We start from the raw sequence: 27632 nt of genomic DNA, 5'->3' as shown, positions 1-27632 counted from the left end.
GCTGGTTTTGTTCAGCTGCTCACTTTGCCACCCTGTGGACAGTCACCACCTGCACAACCAGCCTGGTTTTGAGCAACTGCACAGCTTACCCACATCTGAACACGCACTGCAGTTGTGCTTGCAAGCATGATGTAAAACAGCAGCTGGTTCATTCAGCCAGAAGTGTGAGCCAAGACAAACTCGCTCTCCCCATCCAGCTTCCTAAACCCGTATCCTTGAAGCTGCCAAAAGCAAACAGCCTCAGAAAGAACCACCAGCTCTTCTCATCCCAGCACAGGACCACATTAATACTTAGTTCCCAGAAAACTTCAGATCTCTTAGACTTCTTAGCCTTATTCTGGAGGATGCAATGTTCATCTTTGCCTAATTTCTAACTTCAACTAATTTAAAGCTGGGGTTTGCTGTCTCACCCACAGCTGGCATACATATCCTCCTCCTTGCAGTCACTGCTTACAGATCTCAATGTTTGTGGCCCCGCTATACCTCTGAAAATCGTTGTATTAAGTGTTTCAGAAGTAATCCAGCACTCAAGGCTTGCCTACACCACTACCAGAACAGTTTCATTGCCAAGTAGCCTTTTCTTTTGAGTTTAGGCCCTAAGATCAACACTAAAATCAACATCAGTTGATTTAGGCACTTGAAGATACTCAAATGATGATTAAGATAAATCTAGCAGAAAAAAATCCATAATATGCAAAAAAAAAAAAGTGCTGAGCACAGGTCAATTCACCACAAGTGGAGAAAGAAAGAGAGGACGCTTGCCTCAAAGGCTTATGCAAGAATATACACCTTAAGTAACAAAACTCAGTTCTCAAATTATTTATTTCTAAGTATGTACAGGCAGCTTTATCGCTAATTTTTAGCACCTGGTGCTACCCTTCCTCCCCACCCATGTCTCCAGTGGCAAAAAAATTACTTGATAAGGCTTTGAACAGGTTTTCTTTCCAAGCCAAAAAACTGCTGCTAACATTCAACTTGATACAGCTGGTGACTCCAAACTGTGCGTAACACCAGGATGGTCTGAAGGGGAAGATGGAGCTTTCCAGGTTGCTAGGCTATTTGCAGAAACTCATGCACACGAATCCTGACACTTTATCCTTAAACAGTTCTGCCAACTTGCTCCAAGGAAAAACATGAAGCTGCATGAATACTGTCCCTGGACACAGCACACCTTGAGGAGTTAAATCCCTGAACCAAAATCACACATTGCAAAGACACCAGTCACCCACCGGACTCGAGAGGTCAGACACCAGACTTTCCAGACACCCACAGTCCTGCCCGCTTCAAGATGCCTTTGTGCCAACAGCTTCCAACAAGCAAGCTAGCCAAGGCACTGAGTACTGAAGGCTGCTGAACACAGCTAAAGAGTTGAGTTGATATTTCTTCAAGCATCTTTTTACCCTCATTTATCATTTCTAAATAAAAAGAGCCCATGATGAGCATATACAAGTACAGACATGCCTGCAATTTTTTATTGAATCAAAGCCCTTAACCATATCAGAAATCAAAAGGAAAATCAAATACAAAATAGATTCATCTTTCACTCCAGAGCCAACTAAGTTGAATATAGGTTTTAGACTGCTTTAACTTTACATCTGAAAATGGTATGCTTACATCTTGCATAAGTTCTTGCTAAATAAAGTTGAATGCACTTACTCTTCTCCCATGATTTGGAAGTAGGGGATAATTACGTCTCAAGATTAAAGTATCTGAATTTGGCAGCTTAGTATTTAGACTGCAACTCCACTGAAATAATTGCTTATCAGGAGGTCGCTGTCTCACAGTCCCCCCACTTCGCCAAGGAAATTGCACAATACATCTTTCATAGGAAAATATTTACATGAAGTTTAAAATATTGTTGAAGCAATTTAACAATAGATTCTTCCTAAAAACCTGCTAATGCATATCTAGCAATTTGTTTCAAGATACTACACTCAGTGTAATTTAAATAGCATTTGAAACATTCCAACAGGAATCACATTGCACAGAAGAAGCAATTTGCTTCCCTAACATTTTCGCACACCTGCTTAGAGCCTGTGCATTTAGTGCACAAGTTTACAATGCCAAGCTTCTATGTAGGTTTCTACTAAATGCTACAGAAAGTTCTTTGGAATGAGAAGAATCATCTCGTCTCTGTGCCACAACTTAAGGCTTCTTGGAGAAGTTTGGAGAAGTTTGATTCATCAGTGAAGGCCAGAGAAATGCCACACATTTGCACTTGTGCCGGAGTTCTTATCCATTTCACTCAGGGAGACCGAAGCCCAATGACATTTCAGACAAGCTGACCGGTGTCAATTGCGGGTCACCCTAGGCCCTTCTGGAAGGAGGGATGCAAAGAAAGTCTTGAAAAAAACCCATGCTGTGCTCATAAATGAAGGGTTGGCCTGCTGCAGTTCTGGTAAAGCTTGGCCCTCATCAGGTGCTGCTTCATTGTCATCTGCTCTGTCCACGTTTCCTCCCTGCTGAAATAGAGAATATTCAGTGAGTCATTGTAGAAGAATCAGGTAACCAGCATTATTATTACTTGAATTTCACTGTCAGAATATGAAACCCATGTGGTGCTCCTGCACCAAAGTATCTCCCAACAACCACAAAGTTAGAAGAGCAAGCCGCACACTATGTTGTGGCTAACTCATGCTGTATGCCCAGGAGGACTGCTTGGGACAGATACAAGCACCAGATCAGGTGAACTATGTAAGCATTTACATCTTAGTGAACAGTGACATCAGCCACAAGTGTCAACTGTAAATGCAGGACTTATATGCCATCCATCTTCAGTTACAGAATTTGCATGGTCTTTGGCAGACCATTTTCCACCATAATACCCCCAAACAAATGAGTAACTAGAAGACAGCATGCAGCCTGAAATATTCTGTAGAATGAACTACACCAAAAGCAGCATGCTGACAATTATTCAGCCACAGAAGATACTTCTCCACAAAAGTTAGTCATTTTTAGTACTAAATTGTGATTACAAAACTAGAAGTGAAACTTCACAGGGTTTCTATGTTGCTATTTTAGAAAAAAAGCAGAAGACGATACCTGTAAGTTATTGTTCTGGTCCTGGTTTACAGCAGCTTGAGGAGGAACGTTATCTGGGAGGGGCTGAACCGGTCGCTGTCTAAATGGAAACCATCCAACGTGATGCCTGGGGAAGCCAACATATTTGTATTAATAGTGGCTAACCACTACTCCTTCCTGTTACATCAAGACAGTTCAGTAACACCTGACTGCTCTAATCACTGCAGACAGCAAATTCAACATTTTTGCCCTGACCTGGGACATATTTTGAAGTCTCCTAATAGCAGGCAAACCATGGAATAGGATGACACAGCTAAACACCTGCTAGCATTCAAAATAACTACACCTAGGTTTGATCAGGACTAAGCCTGCTGGAAGGTGCTGCTACAGGTACAGAACTGGAACCTGCATCTTAACCACGTTATGTGTACCCCTGGGTACCTTCTCTGATCCTAAAGGGCACAAAGAACAGGAGAAATGGCACCATGTAACCAAAACACAGCAGGCCATGCAGACCTACTTAAAAAGTTAGCATCTCTGCAGTGCCTACAGCTTGTAACCCAAACTAAGTTGTTTAAAGTTGCATTTTAGGATTATCAACAGTAAATTTAAGGACTTGTAATGTTGCAATCCATCTTCCCCCTCCAAACCTGCATAGAGATTGGAAGAGCTGAGCATTTGATCTGCTCCAGTCTGAACTGACAGGCCTCTGAATTCCATCTGTAGGTCTAGATCGCTTGTCTCACTGGTGGTAAAAATTTACAAGGCGGACAGATCATCTCTCAGACATCCCAAACATTTCAGAGGGCCTGTTATCTTTATTTTACTTGTAAAAGATTTATCCCAACTTTCTTCCCCCTCTAGAGGCTCAAAAGCAACTTAGGGCACTGAATTTCCTTTGCTTTTGTCTTTTCTTCTGAAAGGCAACACAGCAGAAAAACCTTTTCTTTGTTTCCAACAGTTTTCTAAAAAGGCAAGTCAACTACAACAGCTATACTACAAAAGAAGGGTGAGAGGCTTCACTGTCACCTATTCATTCTTCTTGGAACCCATAGACCGAAGTTGTATTTTTGCTAAACACCAGGATGAGATGTGCAGTTCATCTTCTCTAGGTGTAAGAGTTCTCTAAGCTCAAAGACCAGAAAGCTCACACCACCCTGCAGAGCACAGCACTTCTACAACATTTCTGACAATGCTAGAGATCAACACCATGCACTTACAGATACATCAGAACAGTGCCGCCCATAACCAGGAGGAATCTGCTGATACTGGAGTAGAAATAGATGATGTTGACAAAAACATAGAACAGCGTTGCAGAGTAGAGCCAGTCCAACCAATCCCGATTGCCACCCTCCTCCTCTTCTTCCATGAGGGGCCCCCCTTGGGCATTCATCCTTAAGTTCTGGTTGGCTGCTGCATTAACCTGTGGAGCAGCATTCTGGTTTCCAGGTTGATTTTGTGCAGGAAACGGATCTGGGAGAGGAGCTGGGGGTGTCACTTGTGCCACTGGTATCTCCTGAGAACGTCGTGGGTGAGACTGGTCAGCAGATGCAGCAGTAGAGGCCAAGCTGAAAACCAGAAAGAGTAAGGCTTAACTCAAATCCCATCATGTGAAACAGACACCGAAAACTTGTCCATCTTCAGAGTACAGAACTACAAAGTCAGGTCACACACAAGTGGCAAGTACAGAGACCCCACGGGTTAAAAACACAAGTTTGGGCTCTGCCTATGACAAACAGTTACAAGACTACTTCAAATCAAACCACACGCCTTCACTTTAGCAACTTCAACACTTCATAAAATTTTCTGGAGCAATCTAAAGTATTCTGGAAGGCTGCCACGATTGTCTTACATGCGCCAAGGATTTCCAGTTTGGAGGATAATTTAAAATGTCAAAAAAGTTTGTAAGGATCTAAGGCTTATCAGCAGAATTAGATTTACTCTAGAGATGCCTGCTCCCAGTCAAGGCAGGCAGAGATCTGCCATTTGCAAGATTCAAATCACTAGCCTAAAGAGTAAGCCAAACGCCAGATGACAGAGCTGCATTTCCACACCACAGAGTGCAAAGTCCAACAGAAAAAGTCTGACCACACTAAACCAAAAGAGGAAGGACTACAAGAAGTTCTCCATTTCCTTGTATTACAGTTTCTGCTTTTTACCAGTAGCTTCACAAAGACTTACTATTGCATGTAATATTGTCTTGCGTAAATCTGCTGAAGCCAGGACATCTGAAGCATGCTATAGGTCGTATAAGCAGAAAACCCTGGGGCCACAGTCTGGAAAGGATTCGGAGCTGTTTCAGGTCTGTTCAAAACAAACACTTGTTAACAAATACTGCACAAGACAGTTACTTATTACAGGACATGTGTAAATAGCTTTTACCATTTCGTGCACTGAAACAAAATGAATTCTTCCTTTGCATTATAGCCATCTCTACCCAAATGAATAAAAGGAAGATTTTCCTCTACCAGTAGGGCATTTTCCTTTGACTTCTTCCATGCCCACTGAAGCTCATACACCCTTATGACCTTTGGCCTATATTCCATTGTCCTTGTCTTGAGACATGGCATAAGGGGCTAGTCTGCCCCAGAAAGGTCCATATTTTAAAGATCTTAGTGATGTATTCACCTAGTATTGGCTTCCGCTGAAGCCTGTCCACCTGAAGAACATCTCAGTCTTCCACCATCTGAGGAAGATGCAGCTGGTTCTTGACTAGCTTCTGACATGAGCCTTGGCTGACCAGTTTTAACCTAGAGACATCAACACAGTTAGTGACGAATTACTATTCTAGTGATGAATTACTATTAACGTCTTATGCAAAAAGGCTACCTCACACTGAACACAGCTCTTAATTTAGAAGCACCATTACACAGTTCATGCACTTTCTGCACCAGGTGCCTCCAGGTGCCATTGCAGTACCATATTTACTGCGTATTACTGTGTATTTTCAGTTTTTGCCAACAGTCAAGTCCCCTCTGGGGATTAAAGAACTGGAAAAAAAACCGTCAGAAGTGCACTGAAGAAGTGCACTTCAATTTTAGCTACTAGAGTTTCTGCTTGCTTACACATTTACTGTACACAGATGTAATTCAAGAGCTGTTCTGCAGTGATACATCTGTGTAATATTCAGACAAAGGGTGACTCACAACTGGCAAGCTCCAAACATGGGTAAGGTAAGTTCAAATGTCTATATTGGGCAACAAACACTTCAAGATACTTGAAAATAAAAATGAGTTTCTACATTTGCACTTAAGACTCTAAGTACTCAGATCAATTACGAATGTTTATCTTGAGCTTCCTCTAAAGGAAGAGTCATGAACAGTTAAGAGTGTCTTCAACTAACAGCCTTCCTTCCCCACACACTGATAGAGCAATCAGAACCATTTTCTGTTTCTATTAATTCTATTTCTATTAACTATATCTTCTGTCCACAAAAAGCCTCCTTACAAAAGAGACCAGGATATGACAGGTCACATTCTACTTAACAAAACAGTTTACCAAAAAGCAGTTTCCCTCTAAGCACTATTGTTACAGCTAGACTACAATTGAGACATTTCTTAACAGGTGCAATCCTGATCTTTACCAACAAACCACAAGTTATTTTTGAGCTTGATCCAAATACGTTCTCACACTCGAAACCCATCTAATCACCAGCAATACTGCCAATGCATTAGCAGGAAACACCTGCAATATCAACAAACTTCTACAGCCCAAAGACTCAAAGCAGGGCATTAGCTTAGTACCTCTGAGCTGGTTTCTTGCACATTCACGGGAGCCTTGAGGTTGTACACCAAATGAAGAGCATGCAACTCCTCCTGCTAAAGAATAAATACATGGAAAATTGAATCTCTCGTGACACGCTTGGCACACGTCAGCACAGCAAAAAATAAAATATTTTTGTACCTGTGGCAGGAAGTCCTCGAGATGCTGGTGATCGAGCAGCAGCTTCCCGCAATAAATCAGCTTCTGCTCCTCCTCGGGCTTGGAAGGAGAAGGAAACACAGGATTATTTTTTTGCTCGGCCGAGCTAGAAGCAGCCCCAGGCCAGCAGCACCCCCGCGGCGTTACCGTTTACCAGGGGCCGGCCCGGTCACCGCAGGGCCCTGACGGGAGCAGGGCCCGCCGCAACCGCGCCCAGGCCTTGCGTCAGCCGAGTGCCCCCCCCCGTTCCCCGGCCCCGCGACCCTCAGACCCTCACCGGCTCCCCGGGCACGATGCGGCGCAGCTCGGCCTTGAGGCGCCGCACAGTCCATGCGGGCTCGGCGCTGAGGCGCAGGTCGGGGTGGCGCCGCGCGGGGCTGCGCACCAGCAGCGAGACCCGCGGCCGCTCCGCCATGACGCGCACCTGAGGCGGCGCCCGCCGCCGCCCGCCCCTTTTATACCCCCCGCCTCGCCCCGCCCCCCTTCCCCGGCTCGTTGGCCGCAGCCGATTGGCTGACAAGAGGGGAGAGGAGGACACGTGGGCCAATGGGAGGGAGGGGAGGGGGCGGGGCTCCGCGTTGCCATGGCGACCGCTCCTCCCGCCCCCCCCCCCCCCCCCCCCCCCCTTCCCGCCCGTGCGGGGCCGTGGGGGCGAGGCCGGGGCGGGGGCCCCGGGGGCACGGAGCGGGGCCGGGGGGCTCCGTGCGCCGCCAAGGGGGGGGAAAGGCGGCGGCTCACAGCTCCCGGAGCGCCAACGAGCACCGGCCGCGGCCCTGATGCCTCATCTCGGGGCTTGCTCCGCGGCCGCGGGTGCGGGGGCAGCGCTCGGGACGGGAGCGCGGCCCTTACGGCAATTAACTCCCGGTAATTGGCTCCCGGTTTGCCCTAAATCCGAGCTGGAGGGCGGCCGGGCGGCCTCCGTCACCGGGCGGCTGCGTGAACGTCAGCCCTGAGGTCAGCGGGATTAGCGGCCTGGCCTCAGCGCGGGGAGCCTGAGAGCAAAATAAATAAATAAACGGATAAATAAACAAAGAGATAGATAAATGGATAAATAAATAGATAAATAAGTGAATAAATAAATGAATAAATAAATGAATTAATAAATAAAAAAAAAAGCTCAGAGTTAAACCGGGGGCTAAAATCGCCCGTTAATTACCGGAGGGGGCTGTGCGGGGGGCAAAGATCAACCGGGGGCAGCTCTGGGGGGGGCACGGGGCCGGGACCCCCCCCCAGCCCCGGATCCCCTCTCCCCGGGTCCGTGCCCGTGCCCGTGCCCGGGCCTCGCCCCGCTGGCGGTGCCGTTGCCATGGCGACGTTGTCAGCGCCCCGCTCCCCCCGCCCCGGCCTCGCGCCTCGCCCCGCCCCCGCGCCCCGCCCGGGCCAATGGCGCGGCGCCGCCGGGCCGGCTGCCGGTGACGTCACGGCCGCTGAAAAGCCCCCGGTGGCCGCGGGAGCGCTGGCGGCGCAGCATGGCCAAGCACCACCGCACCCCGGCGCGCTCCGCCGAGCCCGTCATCGAGGTCAAGAGCAAGGTAAGCGCCGGCACCGGGACCGCTGCTGCCGCTGCCGGTGCCGCTGCCGGTGCCGGTACCGGTGCCGCGCGTTGGGTGTCGCTGATGCTCCCGGTGCTGCAGCGGCGCTGCCCCGAGCCCGGCGCGGCCGCTGCGGAATCCCCGCGCGGGGCCGGAGCCGCCGGTGCAGGCGGTGGGAGCAGCGCCGGGATGCGCCCGGGTCCCCGGTCCCGCAGCCCCGGTGCTCTCCTCCCCCGCGTGCCCCCGTCCCGCAGGTGCGGGGCCGTCCCTCCCGCTGCCTCCCGTCATTAATCGGCTTCGCGTTTGTCGTGACCGAAGGAGGCGGTAATTAATTAGCGCTGTAATTAACGCTGCTGCTCGCCGTGTGCTACAGCAGCACACATGTCACCGGCACGGCCTCCCGGTGTCACGGTCCCCCCGTGGGGATAGGGGCTCAGCCATTGCCCTGTCCCCAAATCAGAGCCCTGTTAATGACAGGTCCCGCTGAGCCTTCCTCGAGCACCTTTCCCTCCTCTTCCTCCCCCTGCCCCGCAGTTCGATGCCGAGTTTCGCCGTTTCGCCATCAAGCGCTCCAGCGTGGGCACCTTCCAGGACTTCTACCGCCTGCTGCAGAGCGTGCACCAGATCCCGCGCGTGGACGTGCTGCTGGGCTACACGGACGTGCACGGCGACCTGCTGCCCATCAACAACGACGACAACTACCACAAGGCCCTGTCCTCCGCCAACCCCCTGCTCAGGGTCATCATCCAGAAAAAGGGTCAGTAGCAGCCGGAGAAGGGCGCTGGATCCGTCCCCTCGGTGAAAAGAGATGAGCAGGGCAAAAAGCAGCCCATGGCTCTTGGGTTGGCCGCGGGGCTGGCTCTGTTCCCTCCTGCCACTCGGGAGGAGGTGACACCGCTGCCACCCAGCCCAGACAGCAAAGGGATCCTCATGCTTTGTCCCTTTGAGGTTGCATTTCCAGCTGGGCTTCTGTGGGCTCCCCAAAAACAGAGTAGCTGCTGATGGAGCCCATCTATCACCCTGCCCCAAGGTGGGGAAGCCACCGCGCTGTCAGGGCTCTTGGGGCAGCACCGGGGGCTTTGCAAGGGGAAGGGGCTCGCCCCCTTCCTGGCTGCAGGAGCGCACACCTGGAGAGCCTCCCGGTGACAAATGCCTCGTGTATGTCACCTCTTTGCCGGGGAGATGGACACAAGCCCTCCTTGCGAGGTCCCCTCCTGCTCAGTTAATAGCACCGAGGCTTTTTAGCATTAAGCAGAAGTGCACGAAGGTGGAGCCTGCTCCAAAAGTCCCCGTGTCCCTGGCGCGGTGCCTGGAGCATCCCGCTGGCTCTTGCTCATGCTGTTGGTGCAAAGCCCCTGGGCGAGGGGTGACGCTGTGCTGGGTCTCAGCAGCCTGCCCCTGCCGCTGAGCCGGGTTTTCCTGGCCCCTTGCTGGTGGTGGATGCCCTAAACTTGTTTCCCACGTGGCAATATGGCACGCGGCCAGCAGAGGCCATCCAGGCTGGTGACTGGGTTGGAGCAGAGCCCATGGGGTTCTCCGTGGGAGCATCGCTCCTCTTCCAGAGCTGCCTCTCCTGCTGGGAAAAGTCCGTGAGGGTCCGTGGGTGAGCGTGCTGAGCTGGCACAGTGCGGGGAGCAGCTGTCCGTGGCCATGCACCATGGGCAGTGCGATGAGGAGGGCAGGGAGGCAGTGCCACGGGGTCCCACTCGCTCTGGCTCCCGGCTGTGCCCGCGGCAGAGGGGCTGTGGAGAGGCTGGGAGCAAGCCCCGGGTGAGTCACAGCTGATTTAAAATGGATCCAGGTCATCCCAGGGCTGGGCTGTAGTCAAACCAGTCCAGGTTGGTGGGGAAGGCGGCTGCAGAGCCTCTTTCACATGTTGAGTGTGGGAAGTACGCACACGCGTGTGCACATACGTGTGTGTGTGTGTGTGTGCTGGGGGGCTCGGGAGCAGCCGGTCCTGCAGCAGGGGCTCAAAAAGCAAATGCTGCGAGAGAGCCGTCACCCCTTCGGGTGCCTCCTGGGCCAGACTCACGCGCAGAGGTGGTGGAGATGTCCCAGCAGTGCCGTCAGCCTGGCTGGGGACAGCTCCCCTCCCCGGCTAGGCATGGCCCGGGGCGGGCTGGAAGGGCAGGACACAGCCCTGCGCGTCCCCAGGGCTTGTCTGCAGGGTGCTGACCTGCCCGGTGTGGCTGCTCCGCACCCCTCGGAGAGGAGCTGCATGCTGAAATAGCTGTGGGAAAGCCTCCGCCGCCCTTCCCCGAGCTAAAAATAAGCCAGGCAGCGAGATATTTATAACCCAGGAGCCCTGGCAGGCTGGCTTGTCCTGGGAGAAACCCCGCGTCCCCTGGGTGCGAGGTGTCCCCAGTGCCCCTGTGGCTGGAACGGGGTCTGGGTGCTGCTGGGGGGCACCTGGAGCATGGTACCCCCTCTGTGGGTGCTGCACCTGGGTGGCACGGGGTTTCTGCTGCCTTCCCCTTGCTGTGTCACCGGGGCCAGGCTCTCCGTTCCCATTAGCACCTTCTGGAGATGGTTTTGGAGCAGGGTGCTTTGCTGCAGTGCTGGCCACTGGCATGGGCTGGGGCTGCTTGGCTGGGGTGGGTGCTGCTGGGGCCAGGCTGAATCCAAGCCAGCAAGTGCTCTCCTGGCAAATGAAGCGTTTCGTGGGCCTGGCGAGGAGGAAGAGCGCGGCCAGCAGCTTGAGGATGCTGTCACCCCCTGAGCAGAGCTGGAGGGACGTGCTGGCAACGCAATGTGCAGATCTGGGCTTCCCCCATGAAAACGGATGGGGAGAAACCAGAGAGGGCCCAGGGGATGTTCCCTGGCATCCATGGGACACGGCCAAGGGGTGATGTGGTGGAGCTGGGACCCACAGAGCAGCCACAGGGTGGTCACCCAGGGCACGGTTGAGGGGGATGGAGCCAACCTCTGTCTGGTGATGATGAAACGAGAGAGAGGTGCGGCTCCAACAAGGACAGGGGACTTGGGTGCTGTCACATCCCCCGGTCATACTGGGAGAGCTGACGCCTGGATTCCCTCTCCCCAAAGCCAAACCAGGGCAGGTCCCCAGCTCCTGGGCTGTTAGAGCCAGCAGCTCCAGTGTTAAGCTGCAGAGTTTGGCTTAAAGCGTGATTAAGGCTGAATCACTGCCTCGATCCCACTAATCCCGGCTGTGTGTACGCTGGGTAATCCTGGGACAGGAGATGGGCCTGGAGGAGACGAGCTGTGGGAAGAGCCGGGGGCGATGATCTGGGGGGGAAAAACTGGTGAGAGGGGAGCAGGGAGCTTCTCCTGCCCATTCCTCAGGCACCTGGGGCCAAGGACACGCGGTTACCCGTGTCCCCAGGAGGTCATGGTGCCAGCTGGCTGGGCACTGCCTTACTACGTCCCCTTTGTTTCCCACAGCGGAGTCCGATGCCGGCGTCTTCGCCTCCAACTCCTTGCAGCGGAAGAAGAAGGGCCTGCTGCGCCCCGCGCACTACCGGGCCAAGCCTCACCTCCTCATCGGCATGCCCCAGGATTTCCGTCAGATCTCCTCCATCATCGACGTGGACATCCTGCCGGAGACCCACCGCCGCGTGCGGCTCCACAAGCACGGCTCCGACAAGCCGCTGGGCTTCTACATCCGCGACGGCGTCAGTGTGCGCGTGGCCCCGCAGGGGGTGGAGAAGGTGCCCGGCATCTTCATCTCCCGCCTGGTGAAGGGCGGCTTGGCGGAGAGCACGGGGCTGCTGGCGGTGAGCGACGAGATCCTGGAGGTCAACGGCATCGACGTGGCCGGCAAGTCCCTGGACCAGGTGACGGACATGATGGTGGCCAACAGCCACAACCTCATCATCACCGTCAAGCCGGCCAACCAGCGCAACAACGTCATCCGCAGCAGCAAGGCCTCGGGCAGCTCGGGCATGTCGACGGACAGCACCCCCAGCCAGCAAACCCCCAGCCCGGCCTCGCAGTACCTGAGCAACTACAGCACGGCCGAAAGCGACGAGGAGGGCGACCTGGTCATCGAGAGCGACAGCGCGCCACACTACATCCCCGGGGGCTGCCCCAACGGGGGCCCCGCGGACGGACCCCTGCTGCCCAGCCCGTCCCCGCACAGCTCGCGGGGCTCCCTGCAGTCCCTGGGCAGCCACGACGGCAGCCCCGGCCGGGGCAGCGTGCGGGAGGACGGCACCCTGCTCACCCTATAGCCACGGGGCCGTGCTCCCATGCTGCCCCTTATGCAGCCGGCCGGGTTTTGGCACGGCTGGACTGGTTGTGGGCACCTGGGGGATGGCGGGGGCCAAGCAGGGCTGCCCCCGTCCTCTGCCCCTGCCCTGGGTCCCCACGGCAGCAGCTGCTCCCGCTGGGTGCTCCCTACCTGAGCACCCCGCCTCCCACCCCACTTCTTCTGAACGAGTGGGTTTTTTAATTGTTTTATCAGAATACGCATCACTGAGTAATATATTGCAATGGACAGTAAAACCTTTTATAGAAAGCACCCTGCTTTGTCCATCGTTCACATCTCCGCAGGGGTCAGCACCAGGCCCCAAACACCCTGAGGTGCTGCTCCCCCCTCCAGGACAGCAATAACCCTACAGAACCCCCCAGCATGTGCTGTGGCGTTGCTGCTGCTTGGGGTGGCCCCGGTAAGGGCCACGGTGGGGAGTTTTGGAAGGACACTGGGGCACATCACCTCCCTGCGTCTCTCTGTCCCGCTGGTCCTCCTCACCTGGTCCTCCCTAGTCTGCGTTGGTCTAGCAGCAGCTAGGGAGGAGGAGGAGGACCTTCAGCCCCCTGGGATGGTGAAGGCTGAGCTGGAAGCAGCTCCCCATGGCCACTAAGCAAGGCCATAGACAGGCAAGACAGCAAACCAGACAGCAGAGCTGGTTAGGCCGGGCTTGTTTACAGCAGGGAAGCGCACAGGGACTGGCACACACAGCCCCTAGGCTACCCACAGCAGGGCCAGGGCTGCTCTAAGCACAGCCCTCATCCAGCCAGCTCAGCCTCGCGGCAGCGATGCCCTGAGGAGCCGCCCCATGGGAGCACGAGGCCATTTCCAGCTGGCACCTTGCCCCCTCCAGCCCCTGAGCACTGAAAGCTTCCTTGGGGCTTGGCAGAAGCAACAGCCCCGACAGCCCAGGGCACTGCAGGGCTGCGGACACGGGGCGAAGCTGCCCTACAACATCCCACTGCCCCAGCAAGTCCCAAATCCTGTTCAGGGATCGAGCTACCCCCTGCAACAAGGCAGCTGCATACAGCATTCGCTCCCCACCCCGTGCAGTGGTGGTGGAAACCCCATGGCTGGGGATGTTCCAAACCCAGCTGGACAGGGCCCGCACCCTTGGAGCTGTCCTTTCCTGGGGAAGGAGGTGGACTAGAGCCCTCCAGTAATCCCTTCTACCCCAAATCTTCCTACACTTCATGCAGCTGGATCCCTGCATAGGCCTGCTGATCTCCCCATGGGGCATTGGATGGTGAGGAGGCCTCCCCCTGGTTGCAGCACATCCATGCTACTGGTTTCTGCCACCCATCACCACCCCTCAGGCTCTGTTGAGCCCACTGGGAGCTGCACACACACCAGCGGAGGGAAACCAATGCTTTATTGGAGCACATCCTTACCTCCTTTTCACCCACAGACAGCAAAAACCTCTCCAGATACCCTACCAGATCGTCCTGCTGCCACTCCAGCTCTTCATGGGTAAGAGGGACTGGAGTTCTGTTCCTTTTGGCTGTCCTCGAGCTGCTGAGCGCATCCAGCAGGTCAGAGGGTGCAGAGGCACGGGCTGCGTGCTGGGGATGGGTCAGTGCAGAGGCTCTGGGCACACGTGGCAGCCACACAGTGCAAGGCTCTGCACGGCTGCTGGTCGGGCTGCTCTGTGCAGCCAAGTCTGCAAGTGCCCAGAATGAGCCATGACCTCGGAAGAAGAGAGGGACAAGAAACTGCAGAGCATGGGAGACCTCCTATGAGTTTATAGAGATGGGAAAAGAAGAGGTGATGAGATCTGTGCCACGGATTCAGAGCAGACAGCTGATCTCTGTGAGAAGTCAAGCAGCACAGAGGCAACTGTTCCTCCACGCTGCACAACAGAGCAAATGAGCTCATCTCCCTCCCTTTTTCCTGGCTGAGACACAGCACTGGAAGCAAGAGCAAGAGGTGCCAACCACAGTTCAACACAGATGGGCACCCCCATGGGCCCAAAGTCCTGAACCTGTGTTTTTCTCCTTCCCTCCCAAACTCTCAGGGGAGTCCCAGGGACGAAGGACGCTTGCACAGAGCAGCACAACACACCTAGCCCCAACAGCTCAGGAGTCCAGCTTGATGAAGACCTTGGGCCTTGAAAAAATTTTGAGGGCCTCCTCTATCTGGGAGAGCTTCCTCTCAAGCTCCACCCGCCTCTTCTGAATGCTGAGGGTGTCTGCACGCACTGGCAGCATCACCAGGTCCTTTATCAGCTGCTCCTGGCCTGGAAGGAGAAAAAATAAATCTGGATGAGTGGAAGAGGAAAGGAATTTGTCTTTTTCCTAATGCTATACCCTCATTTTCAGTCATGAAACGGTGGCAGCAGTGGAACAAAGACCTTGAGAGAACACCCATCCCTGGCTTCAAAAAACAACTGGATGAGAACCAAAGCCACAGTTCTGAGAAACTTCTGCTTTGAGCAAGGGTTGGCCTAGAGACCTCTGAAGGTCCCTTCCAACAAAACCTTTCTTTCATTTTAACAGCAATAGTAACCCTGCACTCAGGTCCCGTGGGCCAGGCCTGCTCCAGGGAGCCAGCCTTGTAACCTGCACTTCCCACCAAGCTGAAGGAGATGGCTCCTTCCACACACACAGATCAATCCCAGAAACATGCCTTATTTCAGCATCTCTCCAAGTGGCAGGAAATCAGGTGGCAAGCCAGTGCCCCAGAACTCTCCTTTCCCCTAATCCTAACTATTTTCCTGAGCTTCTTTTCCTCTTACTCTGCTTCAGATTGCTGAGCGTCTCCAGCCGCTGGCCCTCCGGCATCATGGTGTGGCCAGGTGGCGTGTCAGGATCCGGCTGGCTTCGCAGCTGCTCCTCCATCTGTCTGCGCCACAGCTCCTTCCTCTCCAGCAGGCTGTCAAGGCAAATGAAAGCCCATGTCAGCACATCTGGCAAGAACGACTGCCCAAGGATCGAGCCCTTTGAGCCCCGCTGGTCTCCATGTTGCTGCCAGAGGACTACCAAAGCCAAGGCTGGCAGCACCCCCACCCCTCTGCTGGAATATGCTCAGGGCTTCTGCTCCTCGCTCCTGGTCCAGAACATGGAATCCTCTCAAAACACCCATGGGCCAATGATGGAATGAAGTTGGACAAAGTGGATGCTGGCGGAGAAGGTTAGACACAGCCAACAGCCATAGGGCTCATACAGGGGCCAGTCCTAGAAAAGGGTCACCCAGGAGCTGTTGGGGGCCCCAGAACTGAAAGTCACTAGTTGGGTGCTCTTTAGACTCCGGGTCCAAGGCAGGATGAATGCTTGCAAAGCAAACCAAACTATCTGCCCCTGAAAACAACCCTTTTAACACTGAAGATGACGTGAAGCAAGGCCTGCAAAGGGGCAGGAGCACATTTCTCAGAGCACACAGAGCATCCAAGTTAGCATCACTGTAACAGTGGCCAGCAAGTGGCTAGCAAGGAAGGAGGAGACAAAATTCTTTCTAAGCCCAGTCACATCGGCCACGGGATACTTGTTAAATGAAGAATTCAGAAAGTTTTGCATTTATTCCCCCAGGCCATAATCAATCACACTGCCAGCATATGGTGAGAGACTGGTCCCTGGTCCCCAGGCCTCTGTCACGCAGAAGTTGGGAGGTGGGCTCATGGCAGGAAGTCTCATGGATCCAGGGGCATACATACTACTGGGGGACGTGGCCCTTTTGCTTGGCGTTGTACTCCTCCTGCTCCCGGTGCCTCTGTTCCAGCAGCTCAGCCATCGCCTGCAGGGACTGGGAGCGCCGCAGCGGGGCCCGCTTGGCATTGCGGGCGTTGTGCTTAATGAAGTCGATGCTGCTGCCCTCCACCTGCAGCTGAAAGGAGAAAGGGGGAGGCAGCAGGAGCTGGCTCAGCACACACAGGGAGCTGCCCTTGTCCCCGTAAGGGAGAAAGCAAACAGGTATCACAGAATCACTTGCATGCGATGCTAAACTACAGGACGGACGCACCCTGTCTGTGCCATCTCAGGAGGCAGAGCCATGGACAGGCAGTAGCTATGGCCATGGTTTGAGAAGGCAGGCACCAAAAAAAAACCAAAATGTAAACAACGCCTTTTTGAAGTCCTAAAGCTGACCCCACATGAAGTGTACAAAGCAGGAGCAACGCACAAGTGACAGAAACCCCTGGGAGCCCATAGGTAGCTCGCAACTCACCTTGGTTTCAGCACTGAGTGCCTCTGGAGCCTCTGTGCCTGCACCTGCTTTCATTCTGGTAAGGTCTGCGGAAAGTGGTCTGCATGGCTTGACCCCAGGGCCACAGCGAGAATACGCCCTCAGGAACTTCAAAGCCTCTGGATTTGGAGGCGGGGAGCTCTCCTGGGAAAGGCGAGAAGAGACAGGCTACTGGAGGGAGGCTGGAGCAAAGTTGCTGTGGTCAACCACAAGCTCAGCCATGAGTTTCCAGTTGACAACTGATAACATGCTCTTCCTTCCACAATTTGGCAGAAGCTCTTGGGAGAAGGCAATCCGTACACGAATCACAGCCAGCAAAGGCCAAACCAGGCTGCTTATGGCAACAAATCCAGAATGGTAGAAGTGCAAGAACTCATGGGCTGAGATAAAGACATTTTACTAGGTGAAGCAAAAGCCACACACGCAAGCAAAGCAAAACAAGGAATTAATTTGCTACTTCCCACCGGCAGGCAGGTGTTCAGCCACTTCCAGTAAAGCAGGGATCATCAGATATTTTCTTTTATTGGAAAAAAAAACACCATCACCCCCTCCCTGCCTTTATCCCAGCTTTTATTGCTGATCGTGATGCCACATGGTGTGGGGCATCCCTTTGGCCAGCTGGGGTCAGCTGTCCTGGCTGTGTCCCCTCTCAGCTTTTTGTGCACTCCCAGCCCCCTCGCTGGCCAGGCAGCACAAGAAGCAGAAAAGTCTCTGTATAAGCACTGCTCAGCAATAGCTAAAAGCATTGGTGTGTTATCACCACTGTTTTCACCAAAGATCCAAAACACAGCATCATACAAGCCTCTATGAAGAAAATCAACTCTATCCCAGCCAAAACCATGAGAGAGAGACACGCCAGTCTCCCTTGCTGGCAGCAGTAGAGAACCTGAACTCCCAGAAGATGACATCCCACCTCCATAAGAAGAGCTCAGTGGGTACCCACCTGCAGTCTGGCCTTCACCTTTGACTCCACATTCTCGTATTTCTGGGATTTCCACAGAGCTTTCACAGGCTTGGGCTGGCTGTGCTCCCGGGCTCGCTCCTTCTCTTTGCACTTCTTCTGAATCTCCTTTATTCGCCTCACATTTTCCTTCTCATGGTCCTTGGACTCCTTCCCTGCACAGCAAGGGGAGATGCAGCCCTCAGCCCTCAAACACTGCCAGTGGATATGGACTCTTGGAGCATGGCACCAGAGCTGGCAGCACCATCTCCAAAGCTGCCCACAGAAACAACAAGCTCTCCCTCTTCCTGCAGACTAGACAATCTGTGCATTTTTCCAGTGTCAGACACAGCTCCTGTGCTGACCCTATTCTGGGAAGATCTCAACTGGCCCAACCAAATCCTCTTGCATTCCCCTCCTGTTTTGGCACAGCACTTGTGGTAGCCACCAGCTGGCAAACACCACGCTGGCACCAGGTAGAGCTTGGGGCAGCACCAGGACACGAAGCCAACTAAGTGACAGCCAGTGCTCAGCTTTACCTCCTTTCTGGACCTCTGAATTTACTCTAGGTGTTTTCCCTGGAGAAGGGAACACCTTTTGCGAAGGCATCCTCAGTAGCCACATGTATGAGCCATCTTCCTGAATCCTGCCTGGCTTCAGTAACAAGGAATTCCCTGGGTTAAACATACTCCATACGTTACAATTTCAAAACCAGCTAGTAGCAAACTAACAGCAAAGTTCGCTAGTAACAAACAAGGAAGTATGGATTTGTTTCTAGCATCTCTCAGCAGTCTCTCATCCACAACTGGCTGCTCAACCCAAATTAAACAGTGTCTGCCTGCAGTCCTTCTTCCCACTGCAGACCTTGGCCAGACTGGACCGAGGGAGGCCACAGCAGCACAGGCAATGGCCCAGGGGTAGCAGGAGATAAGGTGACTGGCCCTGTGAAGCTTGAGCTCTCCTTGGGCAGCAGAGCTGAGGAATCCACCCAAATCCCTGGTGCATCATCCCTGGCTCCAAGTGCAGGTCATGACAGCAAGGGCTCGGCTGTACTTACTCTTCACTGGCAGCCCCCCACCAAGAGAGAGCCCCTCGAGCTGCAGCAGGAGGCTGAGCGTCCCCTTCTGCCCCTTCTCCAGAAAGTCCTTTCCACTGGGCCGAATGCGAGGGGCTGGCTGGAGCTGGCGGGCACTGCTCAAAGCATGATGTGAGTTGGGAGCTAGGTCCAGGGGGGCAGAGTTAAAATCCAGTTTCTGAGCATTTCCTTCCAGCCTCCCTCGAGCTACACAGAAAGAAGGAGGAGAGGGAAGGAGAGAAGCAGATTATCAGGATTTTACCTCATGTTTTTCTTCAACTGCAGCCTGCAAGCAATGCTGAAGGTCCCCCTCCACCCCTGCCTCATGTTTTCCCGTCTCTCAACCAGCTGTACAGAGCACCTCACTTTCACTGGTGAGGCAGCAGAAGCACCCTGCACTGGTGTGGGTTAGAGGCCAAAGACTACTGAGCACAACAAAGAATAAGGACAGAAAATGGGCAAGCTGCATCATGCTAAAGTCCAAAAATGCACATCCATAACATAGCACTTGAGGACTCACCTGAGAAAGGGCGTCTATAGCAGTTTGGAAAGAGCGTAGGGTCTGGAGGAATGGGCCCAGAAATCTTGGATGGCCCTTCACACATTCTGCTCTCTCTGTCTCTGCAACAGAAACCAACTGTCACTGAGAATGGATCTGAACAGGGCTCATGGAGCCACTGCAAAGCTGCGTTTAATCTATATGTGAATTTCTGACCTTCCTTAGACAGCTCAAACCTAGCTGCACAGATGACCTGCAAGTAGAAAACAACCCCAAACGGACTCCATGCAGGTGAGGCAAGGGATAGAGCAGCACTGTCACTATCGTGGGACCTACCAGCATTGATCCTGAAATGTCTGTGGTTGTTGTAATACTGGTATCTTCAGCATGGAAAATCTCTCCTGACTCTGCTCTTCTATACAGGACAATCTGATATACATACACAAGCGTGAGCCAAGCAGTTCTAACTGCCCTGTGTGCCTTCAGTGCACACAAAAAACAAGGTAGATTGGCAGGCAGCAGCCAACACCTATTTCCTTGCCCACTGAGATCTTTCAGATAGCCCCTTTTCCCTGTAGCAGATAAACTTGAGGGACTTGCTCCTTGCTCAGAATATGAAGATTCAAATTGAGATGCTGTACGGACAGGCACGGGCTGATGGTGTTTTGGATGATGCCACTAGAGCTCAATAAGTCATTGGAGTCACACCACAATTTTGACAGGAGCCATGTCAGCTTGACTGGAGTCATTGCTGTAAGAGCTGGGGTTACAGCCTGCACAGCCTGACTCCTGAGACAGTAATTTAAAGATTTCAGAGACAACTCCGCTGAAAGAGCCCCTTTTTAGTATCCTCAGCATGCCAGCACTGATGGGACACAGCATCTTCAGTTTAATTTATAAACCAATAAATGATCAGTACAAGGCTGAGTGAGCCTGAGTCATAGCAACTAATGCACTGCCGTCTTCCCTGTTAAATCACCCTTGTTGACATGAGACCCATTAGCAAAAAGCTATTACTTATCTGCCAGACACAACTGCAGAGGCAATGTAAGCAATGCTGACTACTGCACACCAGTAAGCATGCCCAGTGGCTTGTTTGTGCCCAGCTACGCTGGAAAAGCTATTTCTGAAGAGCTTCAGACACAGACTCTCAGACTGCAATAAAAAATTGTTTTCTGATTGTTTAATATCCTTTAAAATGAATCCAACTAAGCCAGAATAGGCTCTCTCATTCTAGAGGATCTGTTTACCAAGAGATTACTCCAGAATAACTACTGGCCTTGACACTCACATCTGATCTCGATCTGAACTCACCTTCAAACACAGTGATTTACACACAGAATGACAGACTGGAATCAGGACCTGTAACAGAGCAGACAATTAGTGCGGGGGATTGAAGGCGGAAAGGCAAGCTGATGGGAGGTGGGGGATGGAAGGCTCATTTATACCTTAAAACAAGTCACATTTCACATCCCAACAGCACCCTGCCCTGCTGCAGGGAATTTGCAAATGACACCCACTCCCTGATTTGCAAGTCACATCGCCTCTGGATTTGGATCTTGCAAGATCAGACAGCCTTATTACAATAGCAAGTGTTTTGCCCATCCAGGCACCTCCAGCGCACCCACCCATGCAGGACACAAGCCACCAGCATCCGTGTCACCTGGCCCCAGGACGAAGCAGCCAAGCCTCCAGCTCCCAAGCACAGACTTTCTAGGTGGCTGCTCTGCTCCTGCTGACCACGGGCACATCTGAACAGAGCTGAGAACCAAGCAGCTCCCTCTGCATGGATGTGCAGACCTCCTCCACTGCTGCTCCCACCCTTTTGCTTCATCTCTTGTAGCTGAGACAGTCCTGATCTGAGCCAACTTAACTCACTACACCTGCAAGAACAACTCACTTCTTTTGCTGTTTTAGTTTTCAGCCTGTTTAATGTTCTTCCCAAATGTAACCTGGCTGTTGGCTCCACAAGAGGATCAGAGAAGCACTGGGGCAAGCACAAGGCAAGCAGCAGGAACATCTACGTATGAACACAGAGGATGAAACAGGACCAGTCCTTTTCAGCTGTGACCTGACAGCTGGCTCAGCCAAACTGATTTGCACGCAGAAAAGCATCCCTATCAGTGTGTTAGAAACTGAAACAGCAAAAATATCTGACCTGTTGCCACTAGAAAGACACTATTTAAAGCCTCTACACAGGCTAGGGCCTCTCGGGAATGTAGGCAGACTCCACAAACTCAGTCCAATTAAGTCCAGGTAAACAAATTCGTGAGTGCAACTTCTTAACCCGGTGCCAGACTGCAGAGCAAGCCAGGGAAGCAGCAACGCCGCTCCTAGCCACAGGGCTCACCTGAAGTCAGCATGGCTACAGAGGAGGTGTCACCAGTCTCCAAAGTAACCAAGCGAATACAGCATTCCTTACTCATCCTGTCTGAGCCCTGCTGGCTTCCCTTGCTTCCCCTCCAGGACTACAACTTAATCCTGACCTGGGAGTCAGGAAAATGCAGTCTCCAGCCCTAAATCTTCTCAGAGTGTTCAAGAGCTCAGAGGATACTCACCTGGCCAGGCAGCTCCTGCCACACGCAGAGCTGAAACAAGCTTGGTGCTTCCACAAGTCACCTCTGCAAAAAGGACAGAAAGAAAAATCCCTCGATGAACTGTGATAAGCAGAGCAATTCGTCAGAAATAAATCAAAGGGCTAATCTCAATTCAGCTGCTCTTGGCTGTTAATTTCCTCCCTTCACTTCTGGCTGAAATGGACAGAAACACTGGAATGACCTCTGGGCCCCGAGGCTGTGCTAAAACCAGTGGCACACAGCCCTGAGCAGATACCTGGCACAGGAACTCCAAGGTAAAACCAGGGGTCTGGAAAAGTGGTCACAGGAGCAAACACTTCAGAACAAGAGGGACTGAATTTGCCCCTCCTTCAGCCAAGGGTCGAAGCCTTTCCTTGCTTCCAGGATGAGCAGGTCCAGCACCCGGCATGAACGTATTTGACATGAAGGGGAAAAAGGGAAACGAAGACAGAAGAGAAGGGCAGGGTTGAACCTGGCAGCTTCCCCCACCCCTGGAGTCCAGATGATGCTTAATGTACATTTATGTACCGTAAGCCTACCCAGGTCTGTGCCAACACCTTCCCCTTGCTACTCGCTGCCAATTGCAAGGGGAGAGATTAATTCTCCCCGTTTAATGCTATTCCCAACACAGCTCCCTCGGATAACAATCAGTTCCACCCCACCTGCAGGTCTCCAAGCCCCAGTCTCTGAAAACAAGGGGGGCCGGGTACTGCCACTCGCCATGCCACGGGGGCCTCATGCCACGACACCAATCTCCGCCGCACAACACCTGGGCAGCCCAGAAATCCACTTTTTGGCCCTTTTTGGCCCCACACAGGAGGGCAGAGCGCAGCGGGAACCGCGCAGCCCCAGCACCCACCCCCGGAGCGTGGCTAACCCGCAGCGCCCCGGGGCCGCCAGGAGCCCCCCGGGGGCTTCCCCGGAGCCGCTCCCGGTGCCTCAGCCGAGCTGCTCCCCGGCTGCACACCCACCCCGGGGCCCCGGGGCCTCTCCACGCCGCTCCCCGCCGCCCCCGGGCCCCTCCCGGCCGCACGCACCCGGCCCGGGCCGCACGGAGCCGCCGCCATCCCGGCAACGGCCGCTTCCGCCGGCAGGGGCGGGCCGGGAGGGGCCTGGGGGCGGCTTTGGTGCCTCAGGAGGGCAGGCGGTGTGGCGGGGATGTGCTCGCCCATAGTCACAGCTTCCCCGTGCTTTTTGGTGGCTGGAGAGCTTCCCTTCCATGGTTTTGCTGCTGATGTGTTCAGGCTCGGTGGAGCCCAGCTTGGGGGTGTTGCAGACCCCCACCTCCCAGCCCTGCAGTGTCCCTGGGGCCCCGAACCTCCCAGCACACAAATCCCGACGCCATCTCTTGTTCTGCCACCTGGGACTGCCACAGCCAGCCTGGTCAGCCCAGCTCTGCCTCATCCCCATCCGTTTTTTCCACCTCTTGGTTTATGCGGGCAGATGTTGTGTCCCCGCAGGGTGTAACGGCCCCCCCGGTGCCTTCCAGAATCTCTTTCCCAACTGGCACCTTCAAAACCAAATCCAGAGCCAAGCCAAGCCCAGGGCTCGGGTGAGACTTCACAAGAAGGATGGGCCTCAATTACCACTACTCATGGGTTACCATGGCTTAAAACACCGATGGCTGGCTTCTGCCACCTTCTGAGGTCACAGCCATCAGGCACACTGCTCCTCCTTGTGCTGCCTTCTGGGCGTGGGGCCGCTCATGTGGGATTTTGTGGCTGGAAATGGCAGAGGGAGCGGGCAGGAGCAGGGGTGAGGGGCACTGTTGAGGTGCACTGCTCACCAGGGCGGGTGATCGGTGCCTGCTGCCTCTCAGGGTCACGGACAGTCCGTGAACATGACAAAACAGAGTTTGTCTGGCTGCTTAAAAGGCAAACCAGGAGTTAATTCAGGAAGGAGGCTAGAGAAGAAAGTGATGGTCCTTAATGTGTCAGGACATCCAGCTCATCCCTACAAGAGGCCTGTGTGGCGGGCACCACAGAGCACCACAGATTGGGGTGAGTTTTTACAGACGTTGGTCTCCACACAGATGCTGGTCGGTGTCCGTGATGGAGCCTCCAGCCGTGGTGGGCAGTCCTGCAGGGCAGCAGAGCAGAGGCCGTGAGCCTGGACGCATCCCGGCCGAGCTGTCAGCAGCCCTGGAGAGCCCAGGCATCAAAGCCTTGGAGGTGAGGGCAATGCCGTGTTTGACACAGGAGCAACCTTTGTCCCCTGGTGCAGAGCACAGCCTTTGCCCTTGTGCTGCAGCACGCCAATTTCCAGAGGGTGAATCCCACTGCCATGGAGCTGGGCACCCCCAGGGGTAATGCTGGCCCCTCTGCCAAGCAGAAGAAAAGCAAGAAAAGGAGAAGCAGGAGCAGCCTGCAGCCGTGCAGAAAGGTCGCATCCCGGGACGTGCTGGGTGAGCACAGTGGGTATCTGTGTCTGTGTGGTCTGGGCTGGCAGCTCACGTGCTTTAGGTGATTTTAACTGAGTTGTCTCAAGATAAACGCCCTGTTAAGGCTTAGTCCTTAGTAGGTCAGCATGGCCCCCAGCCTGTCTGCTGCTCCCAGAGCTGGAAACGTCCCTGTGGGCCAGGTGATGACAGGGGCCACTGGTGAATTTTCAGCTGGGCACTGTGATGCTCAGGCAGACTTGCCCTCACTCTTCCCTCCAGCTGCTATTTTGTCCCTGGGATGTGGCCACAGATCCCTGGCTTTTACCCCACCAGGCAGCCCTGGCTAGAAGGCATATGCCTTCCCCTGCAGTCCCTGGCTCCTGTTCTGGCAGGGGCAATCATCTTCCCTCTCCTCCCAGGACTAGTGCTGCCCCTGAGCTACAGCAAAGCCCTGGCAGGGAGCAGTTTGTCAGCGCTGGCCTCTTCTTGTACCTCTCCAGGACGACTGCCTCGCCTGCGGCCCTTGTACCAGTACATCAACTTCGACATGCCGGAGCTGATGTGCCCATCAGAAGAAAAAGATGAAACCCTAGGGCCGGCAGGGACAGCAACTGGTCCAGAGCTGGAAGGAGAGCTCCCACAAGGTTCAGTGTGCTTGTTGGGTTATTTGGAGTCCCACTGGGTTAGCAGCTTGTATGCCTGCTCCTTGTGGCAGAGTCCTTGTGTGAGCTCAAATAGCTGCAAAGGAGAGGCTGCTGCTCTGCTGTTGATCCCCAGCTTTGGGCAACACAGCACAACCTGCTGCAGGTCACAGTCTGCACACTGCTGAGATGTTACAGGGCATTGCCTCCCCCTTGGTGCACAGCTCCTGCCTGGGGACTTTTGTTAGCACAAGTTGGACCCATCAGGTTGCTCCCTCTCCAAAGCCCATGCTGCTCTGCAGCACTACTAAGCAGCTGTAGGCCTTCCACGGATGCAGGAGAAAGCACCAGAATGGGGTAATTACCAAAATGAGCTTTCTGTTCATTGTTCTGCAGCATTTGGCTCCCAACATCATCTGCCACTAACAAACTGGCTGAGCCAAGGATTGAGAACTCATCTTACTGACAGCCCTTTTGCGGCCTCTCTCATGCGTAACCCACAAGGTACAGCGCCAGGCAACGCGGACCCCAAGCCAAGCAGGCCACCAAGGAAGGGAATGACCTGCTGGCAGGTCAGACAGAGAGGCAGGGAGAGGGTGAAAGGCTGAGAAGGCCTGGGAGAGGGGAGCTGGCCTTATCCTGCCAGTGACCGGAGACCTGCAGGTCCCCACAGCTCACCTCCCCTGAAATGGGGGCTTTGTCCTTGCATGTGCCACTCTGGGGCTTCCCAGAGGCCCAAAGCAGCAGGGTCGGACACAACTCTCCTATAAATCCCCGAATGCTCAGTCCCTCCTAACCTCAGTTACGCTGCTGCTCGCAGACCCAGCAGCAGCCAGGCTCTGCAGTCCTGCTGCTCTGGGCTGTCAGTGACCAGCTATAAATAAGGAAAAGAGAGGGAGAAGAGCTGGTGTGATTCAGGCCACCTGCTTTATTTGAAAGAAGTGGCCAGGCTGTTGATCCACTCCCTCCTCTTGCAGAGACCTGGGCCAGCAGCGCTCTGGAGGTCCCAACCCCAGCACTGGATGACAAACCCAGGCAGGTTGATACTGAGACGAAGCTTGGCTGCACGGCCTACCTGCTGTCACCACTCTTCATTAGATATCCTCACAAGCTGTCTGCCTCCTGTGTTACCACTACAGCCTGGCTTGGATGGTGGTGATCAGCACCTCACCCATGTTTGGTTGGCTTTTTTTTTCCTGGTTGCAGAGAAGATGATTTACCTGAGGAGTGGGGGAACAGCACCACAATTTTTATTATAAAATATACCTGCTTGCTGTTAGGATGCATGTGTCATAATTTCTTCCTTACTTATGAAAAGCAGGAGCTGGGGGCCAGCCGTGTCCCATACCGTTGGGGATCACCCTGCGCCACCACTTCTCATCCTAGCAGACAGCAGAACACGGCCCCATCCCACCACACCCCTTGCACTGATTTTCAAGACTGAAAGTTAGGGCGTGAGCTGTCCAGAAACTCAGAGCATCATGGCAACAGGTTTAATGTAAGCCCACAGCAACTTCTAGCACAGCCTCACCCTTCAGATCCAGCTGAGAAACGCGATGTGCTTGTGCTGCAGCAGACCCATGTAGATGCTAAGGGGCAACAGCAGGAAGCATCGCTCATGCTGGCCAGCTAAAGCCTCTTGAATAGGCATTAGCTCTGTGCACAGTGTTAATTAGCAGGTGTTTCCACCACCTCTGCCTTGGACAAAGAAGGATTGCATAGGAGAATCTAGACAGCAGGAACCCACCCTAGCCAAAGCAGTGCTCCGTTGGCACCATTCCCCCCTGTGCAGGACGGCTTCTTGCAGGCTCTAGCCAGGCTGTAAGATGTGCTCCTGCTCACCCAGGAGCCTTGGCATCCCCCTTCCTCCACTGGGATCAAGGCCTAACAGGACATACTCAGTGCTTTCTTCTCCTACAGGAGTCATACTTTAGGATTTTCTGCCCTGGGCAGATGCTTGACAGTAGCACAAAGGAAGCTGCTCAATTCAGGGACGACAGCTTTAGAACAGATCCAGAACTGGCATGAAAGAAGCCAGAGCTTCCTATCTGAATGCATGTAGTGACTGTCCCAGGTGAGCTCAGGAGACATTACTCACCTGCTTTACATAGTGCACAGACAGTAGATGCTCAGAGCTATGGCAGAACAGCCTTCTAGCAGGAAAGGAAGGTTTGTGGGGAGACACAGCGTTCACTGGCCCATCTGCTAGAGCTGAAAACAGTGCCACTTTCTTCATCCATCTTAGAGCAGAGATGAGATTGTTCAGAGCACAGAACCAGCCAAGTTCCTAACCTTTAGAAGTGACTGATACATCATTTTAAAGTGTGTTCAAAGTAAATAGTTGAAGGTAAGTACCTCATTTATACACTGGCTAGAGAACGGTTCTATCCTTACCATGGGGATTTTGCTTCTTAGTTTGCATCTTCCAGAACTTCCTGCAACCAGTTAGGCAGAAAATAAAGATCCCATTAATCACAAAAGTTGACGTGGGAAGCCCAAGATAAGCAGGAGTATCTCCAAAATCAGCTACTCAGCTGTAGTCTGAAGAAAATAGCAATGAGGTGGAAAACAGACTTTCTGGTAGGACTTACTTTCCCTTGGTGATAAATGGATGACAACTACCTTGGCAAGGACAGCACAGAGTTATCTCCTACTCTATCA

General features: G+C 53.5%; 4 protein-coding genes across 17 annotated transcripts; 2 read left to right on the top strand and 2 right to left on the bottom strand.

Moving 5' to 3' along the window:
* Positions 1 to 1444: 1444 nt before the first annotated feature.
* On the bottom strand, positions 1445 to 7385 carry HERPUD1 (homocysteine inducible ER protein with ubiquitin like domain 1). Of its 2 annotated transcripts, none has more exons than XM_072043804.1 (8): positions 7220 to 7385; positions 6925 to 7002; positions 6765 to 6839; positions 5650 to 5771; positions 5203 to 5325; positions 4242 to 4589; positions 3043 to 3148; positions 1445 to 2459 (listed from the first exon to the last, which is right to left on the bottom strand). In XM_072043804.1, exons 1-8 carry the CDS (start codon positions 7355 to 7357, stop codon positions 2292 to 2294), a joined length of 1158 nt encoding a protein of 385 aa, XP_071899905.1. In that variant the 5' UTR covers positions 7358 to 7385; the 3' UTR covers positions 1445 to 2291. The 2 variants fall into 2 exon arrangements, with proteins under 2 accessions (XP_071899905.1, XP_027322056.1); XM_027466255.3 differs by having other exon boundaries at positions 1445 to 2462; positions 7220 to 7384.
* An 880-nt stretch (positions 7386 to 8265) lies between these two features.
* PARD6A (par-6 family cell polarity regulator alpha) lies at positions 8266 to 13536 on the top strand. Its single transcript, XM_027465671.3, has 3 exons — positions 8266 to 8474; positions 9009 to 9231; positions 11877 to 13536. Exons 1-3 carry the CDS (start codon positions 8412 to 8414, stop codon positions 12662 to 12664), a joined length of 1074 nt encoding a protein of 357 aa, XP_027321472.1. The 5' UTR covers positions 8266 to 8411; the 3' UTR covers positions 12665 to 13536.
* A 502-nt stretch (positions 13537 to 14038) lies between these two features.
* ENKD1 (enkurin domain containing 1) lies at positions 14039 to 23334 on the bottom strand. 6 transcript variants are annotated; one of them, XM_027465670.3, is made up of 11 exons: positions 22988 to 23108; positions 21933 to 21995; positions 21275 to 21394; positions 20689 to 20736; positions 19396 to 19496; positions 18858 to 19082; positions 17804 to 17976; positions 16843 to 17004; positions 16334 to 16503; positions 15419 to 15555; positions 14039 to 14920 (listed from the first exon to the last, which is right to left on the bottom strand). In XM_027465670.3, exons 5-11 carry the CDS (start codon positions 19478 to 19480, stop codon positions 14760 to 14762), a joined length of 1113 nt encoding a protein of 370 aa, XP_027321471.2. In that variant the 5' UTR covers positions 19481 to 19496; positions 20689 to 20736; positions 21275 to 21394; positions 21933 to 21995; positions 22988 to 23108; the 3' UTR covers positions 14039 to 14759. The 6 variants fall into 6 exon arrangements, with proteins under 6 accessions (XP_027321471.2, XP_071899816.1, XP_071899815.1 ...); XM_072043715.1 differs by having other exon boundaries at positions 22922 to 23019; XM_072043714.1 differs by lacking the exons at positions 21275 to 21394; positions 22988 to 23108 and adding an exon at positions 23311 to 23334.
* Positions 23076 to 26253, top strand: C12H16orf86 (chromosome 12 C16orf86 homolog). 8 transcript variants are annotated; one of them, XM_072043716.1, is made up of 6 exons: positions 23076 to 23502; positions 23983 to 24121; positions 24201 to 24354; positions 24831 to 24974; positions 25368 to 25475; positions 25949 to 26253. In XM_072043716.1, the coding sequence occupies exons 1-6, from the start codon at positions 23384 to 23386 to the stop codon at positions 26128 to 26130; spliced, it is 846 nt and encodes a 281-aa protein (XP_071899817.1). In that variant the 5' UTR covers positions 23076 to 23383; the 3' UTR covers positions 26131 to 26253. The 8 variants fall into 8 exon arrangements, 7 of the variants coding, with proteins under 7 accessions (XP_071899817.1, XP_071899820.1, XP_071899819.1 ...); XM_072043719.1 differs by having other exon boundaries at positions 23230 to 23502; positions 24282 to 24354; XM_072043718.1 differs by having other exon boundaries at positions 23230 to 23502; positions 24282 to 24363.
* Positions 26254 to 27632: the final 1379 nt, after the last annotated feature.

The sequence above is a fragment of the Anas platyrhynchos genome, chromosome 12 (genome assembly GCF_047663525.1).
Source record: "Anas platyrhynchos isolate ZD024472 breed Pekin duck chromosome 12, IASCAAS_PekinDuck_T2T, whole genome shotgun sequence".
Taxonomy (NCBI): domain Eukaryota; kingdom Metazoa; phylum Chordata; class Aves; order Anseriformes; family Anatidae; genus Anas; species Anas platyrhynchos.
This window is presented reverse-complemented; position numbering and strand designations above follow the sequence as displayed.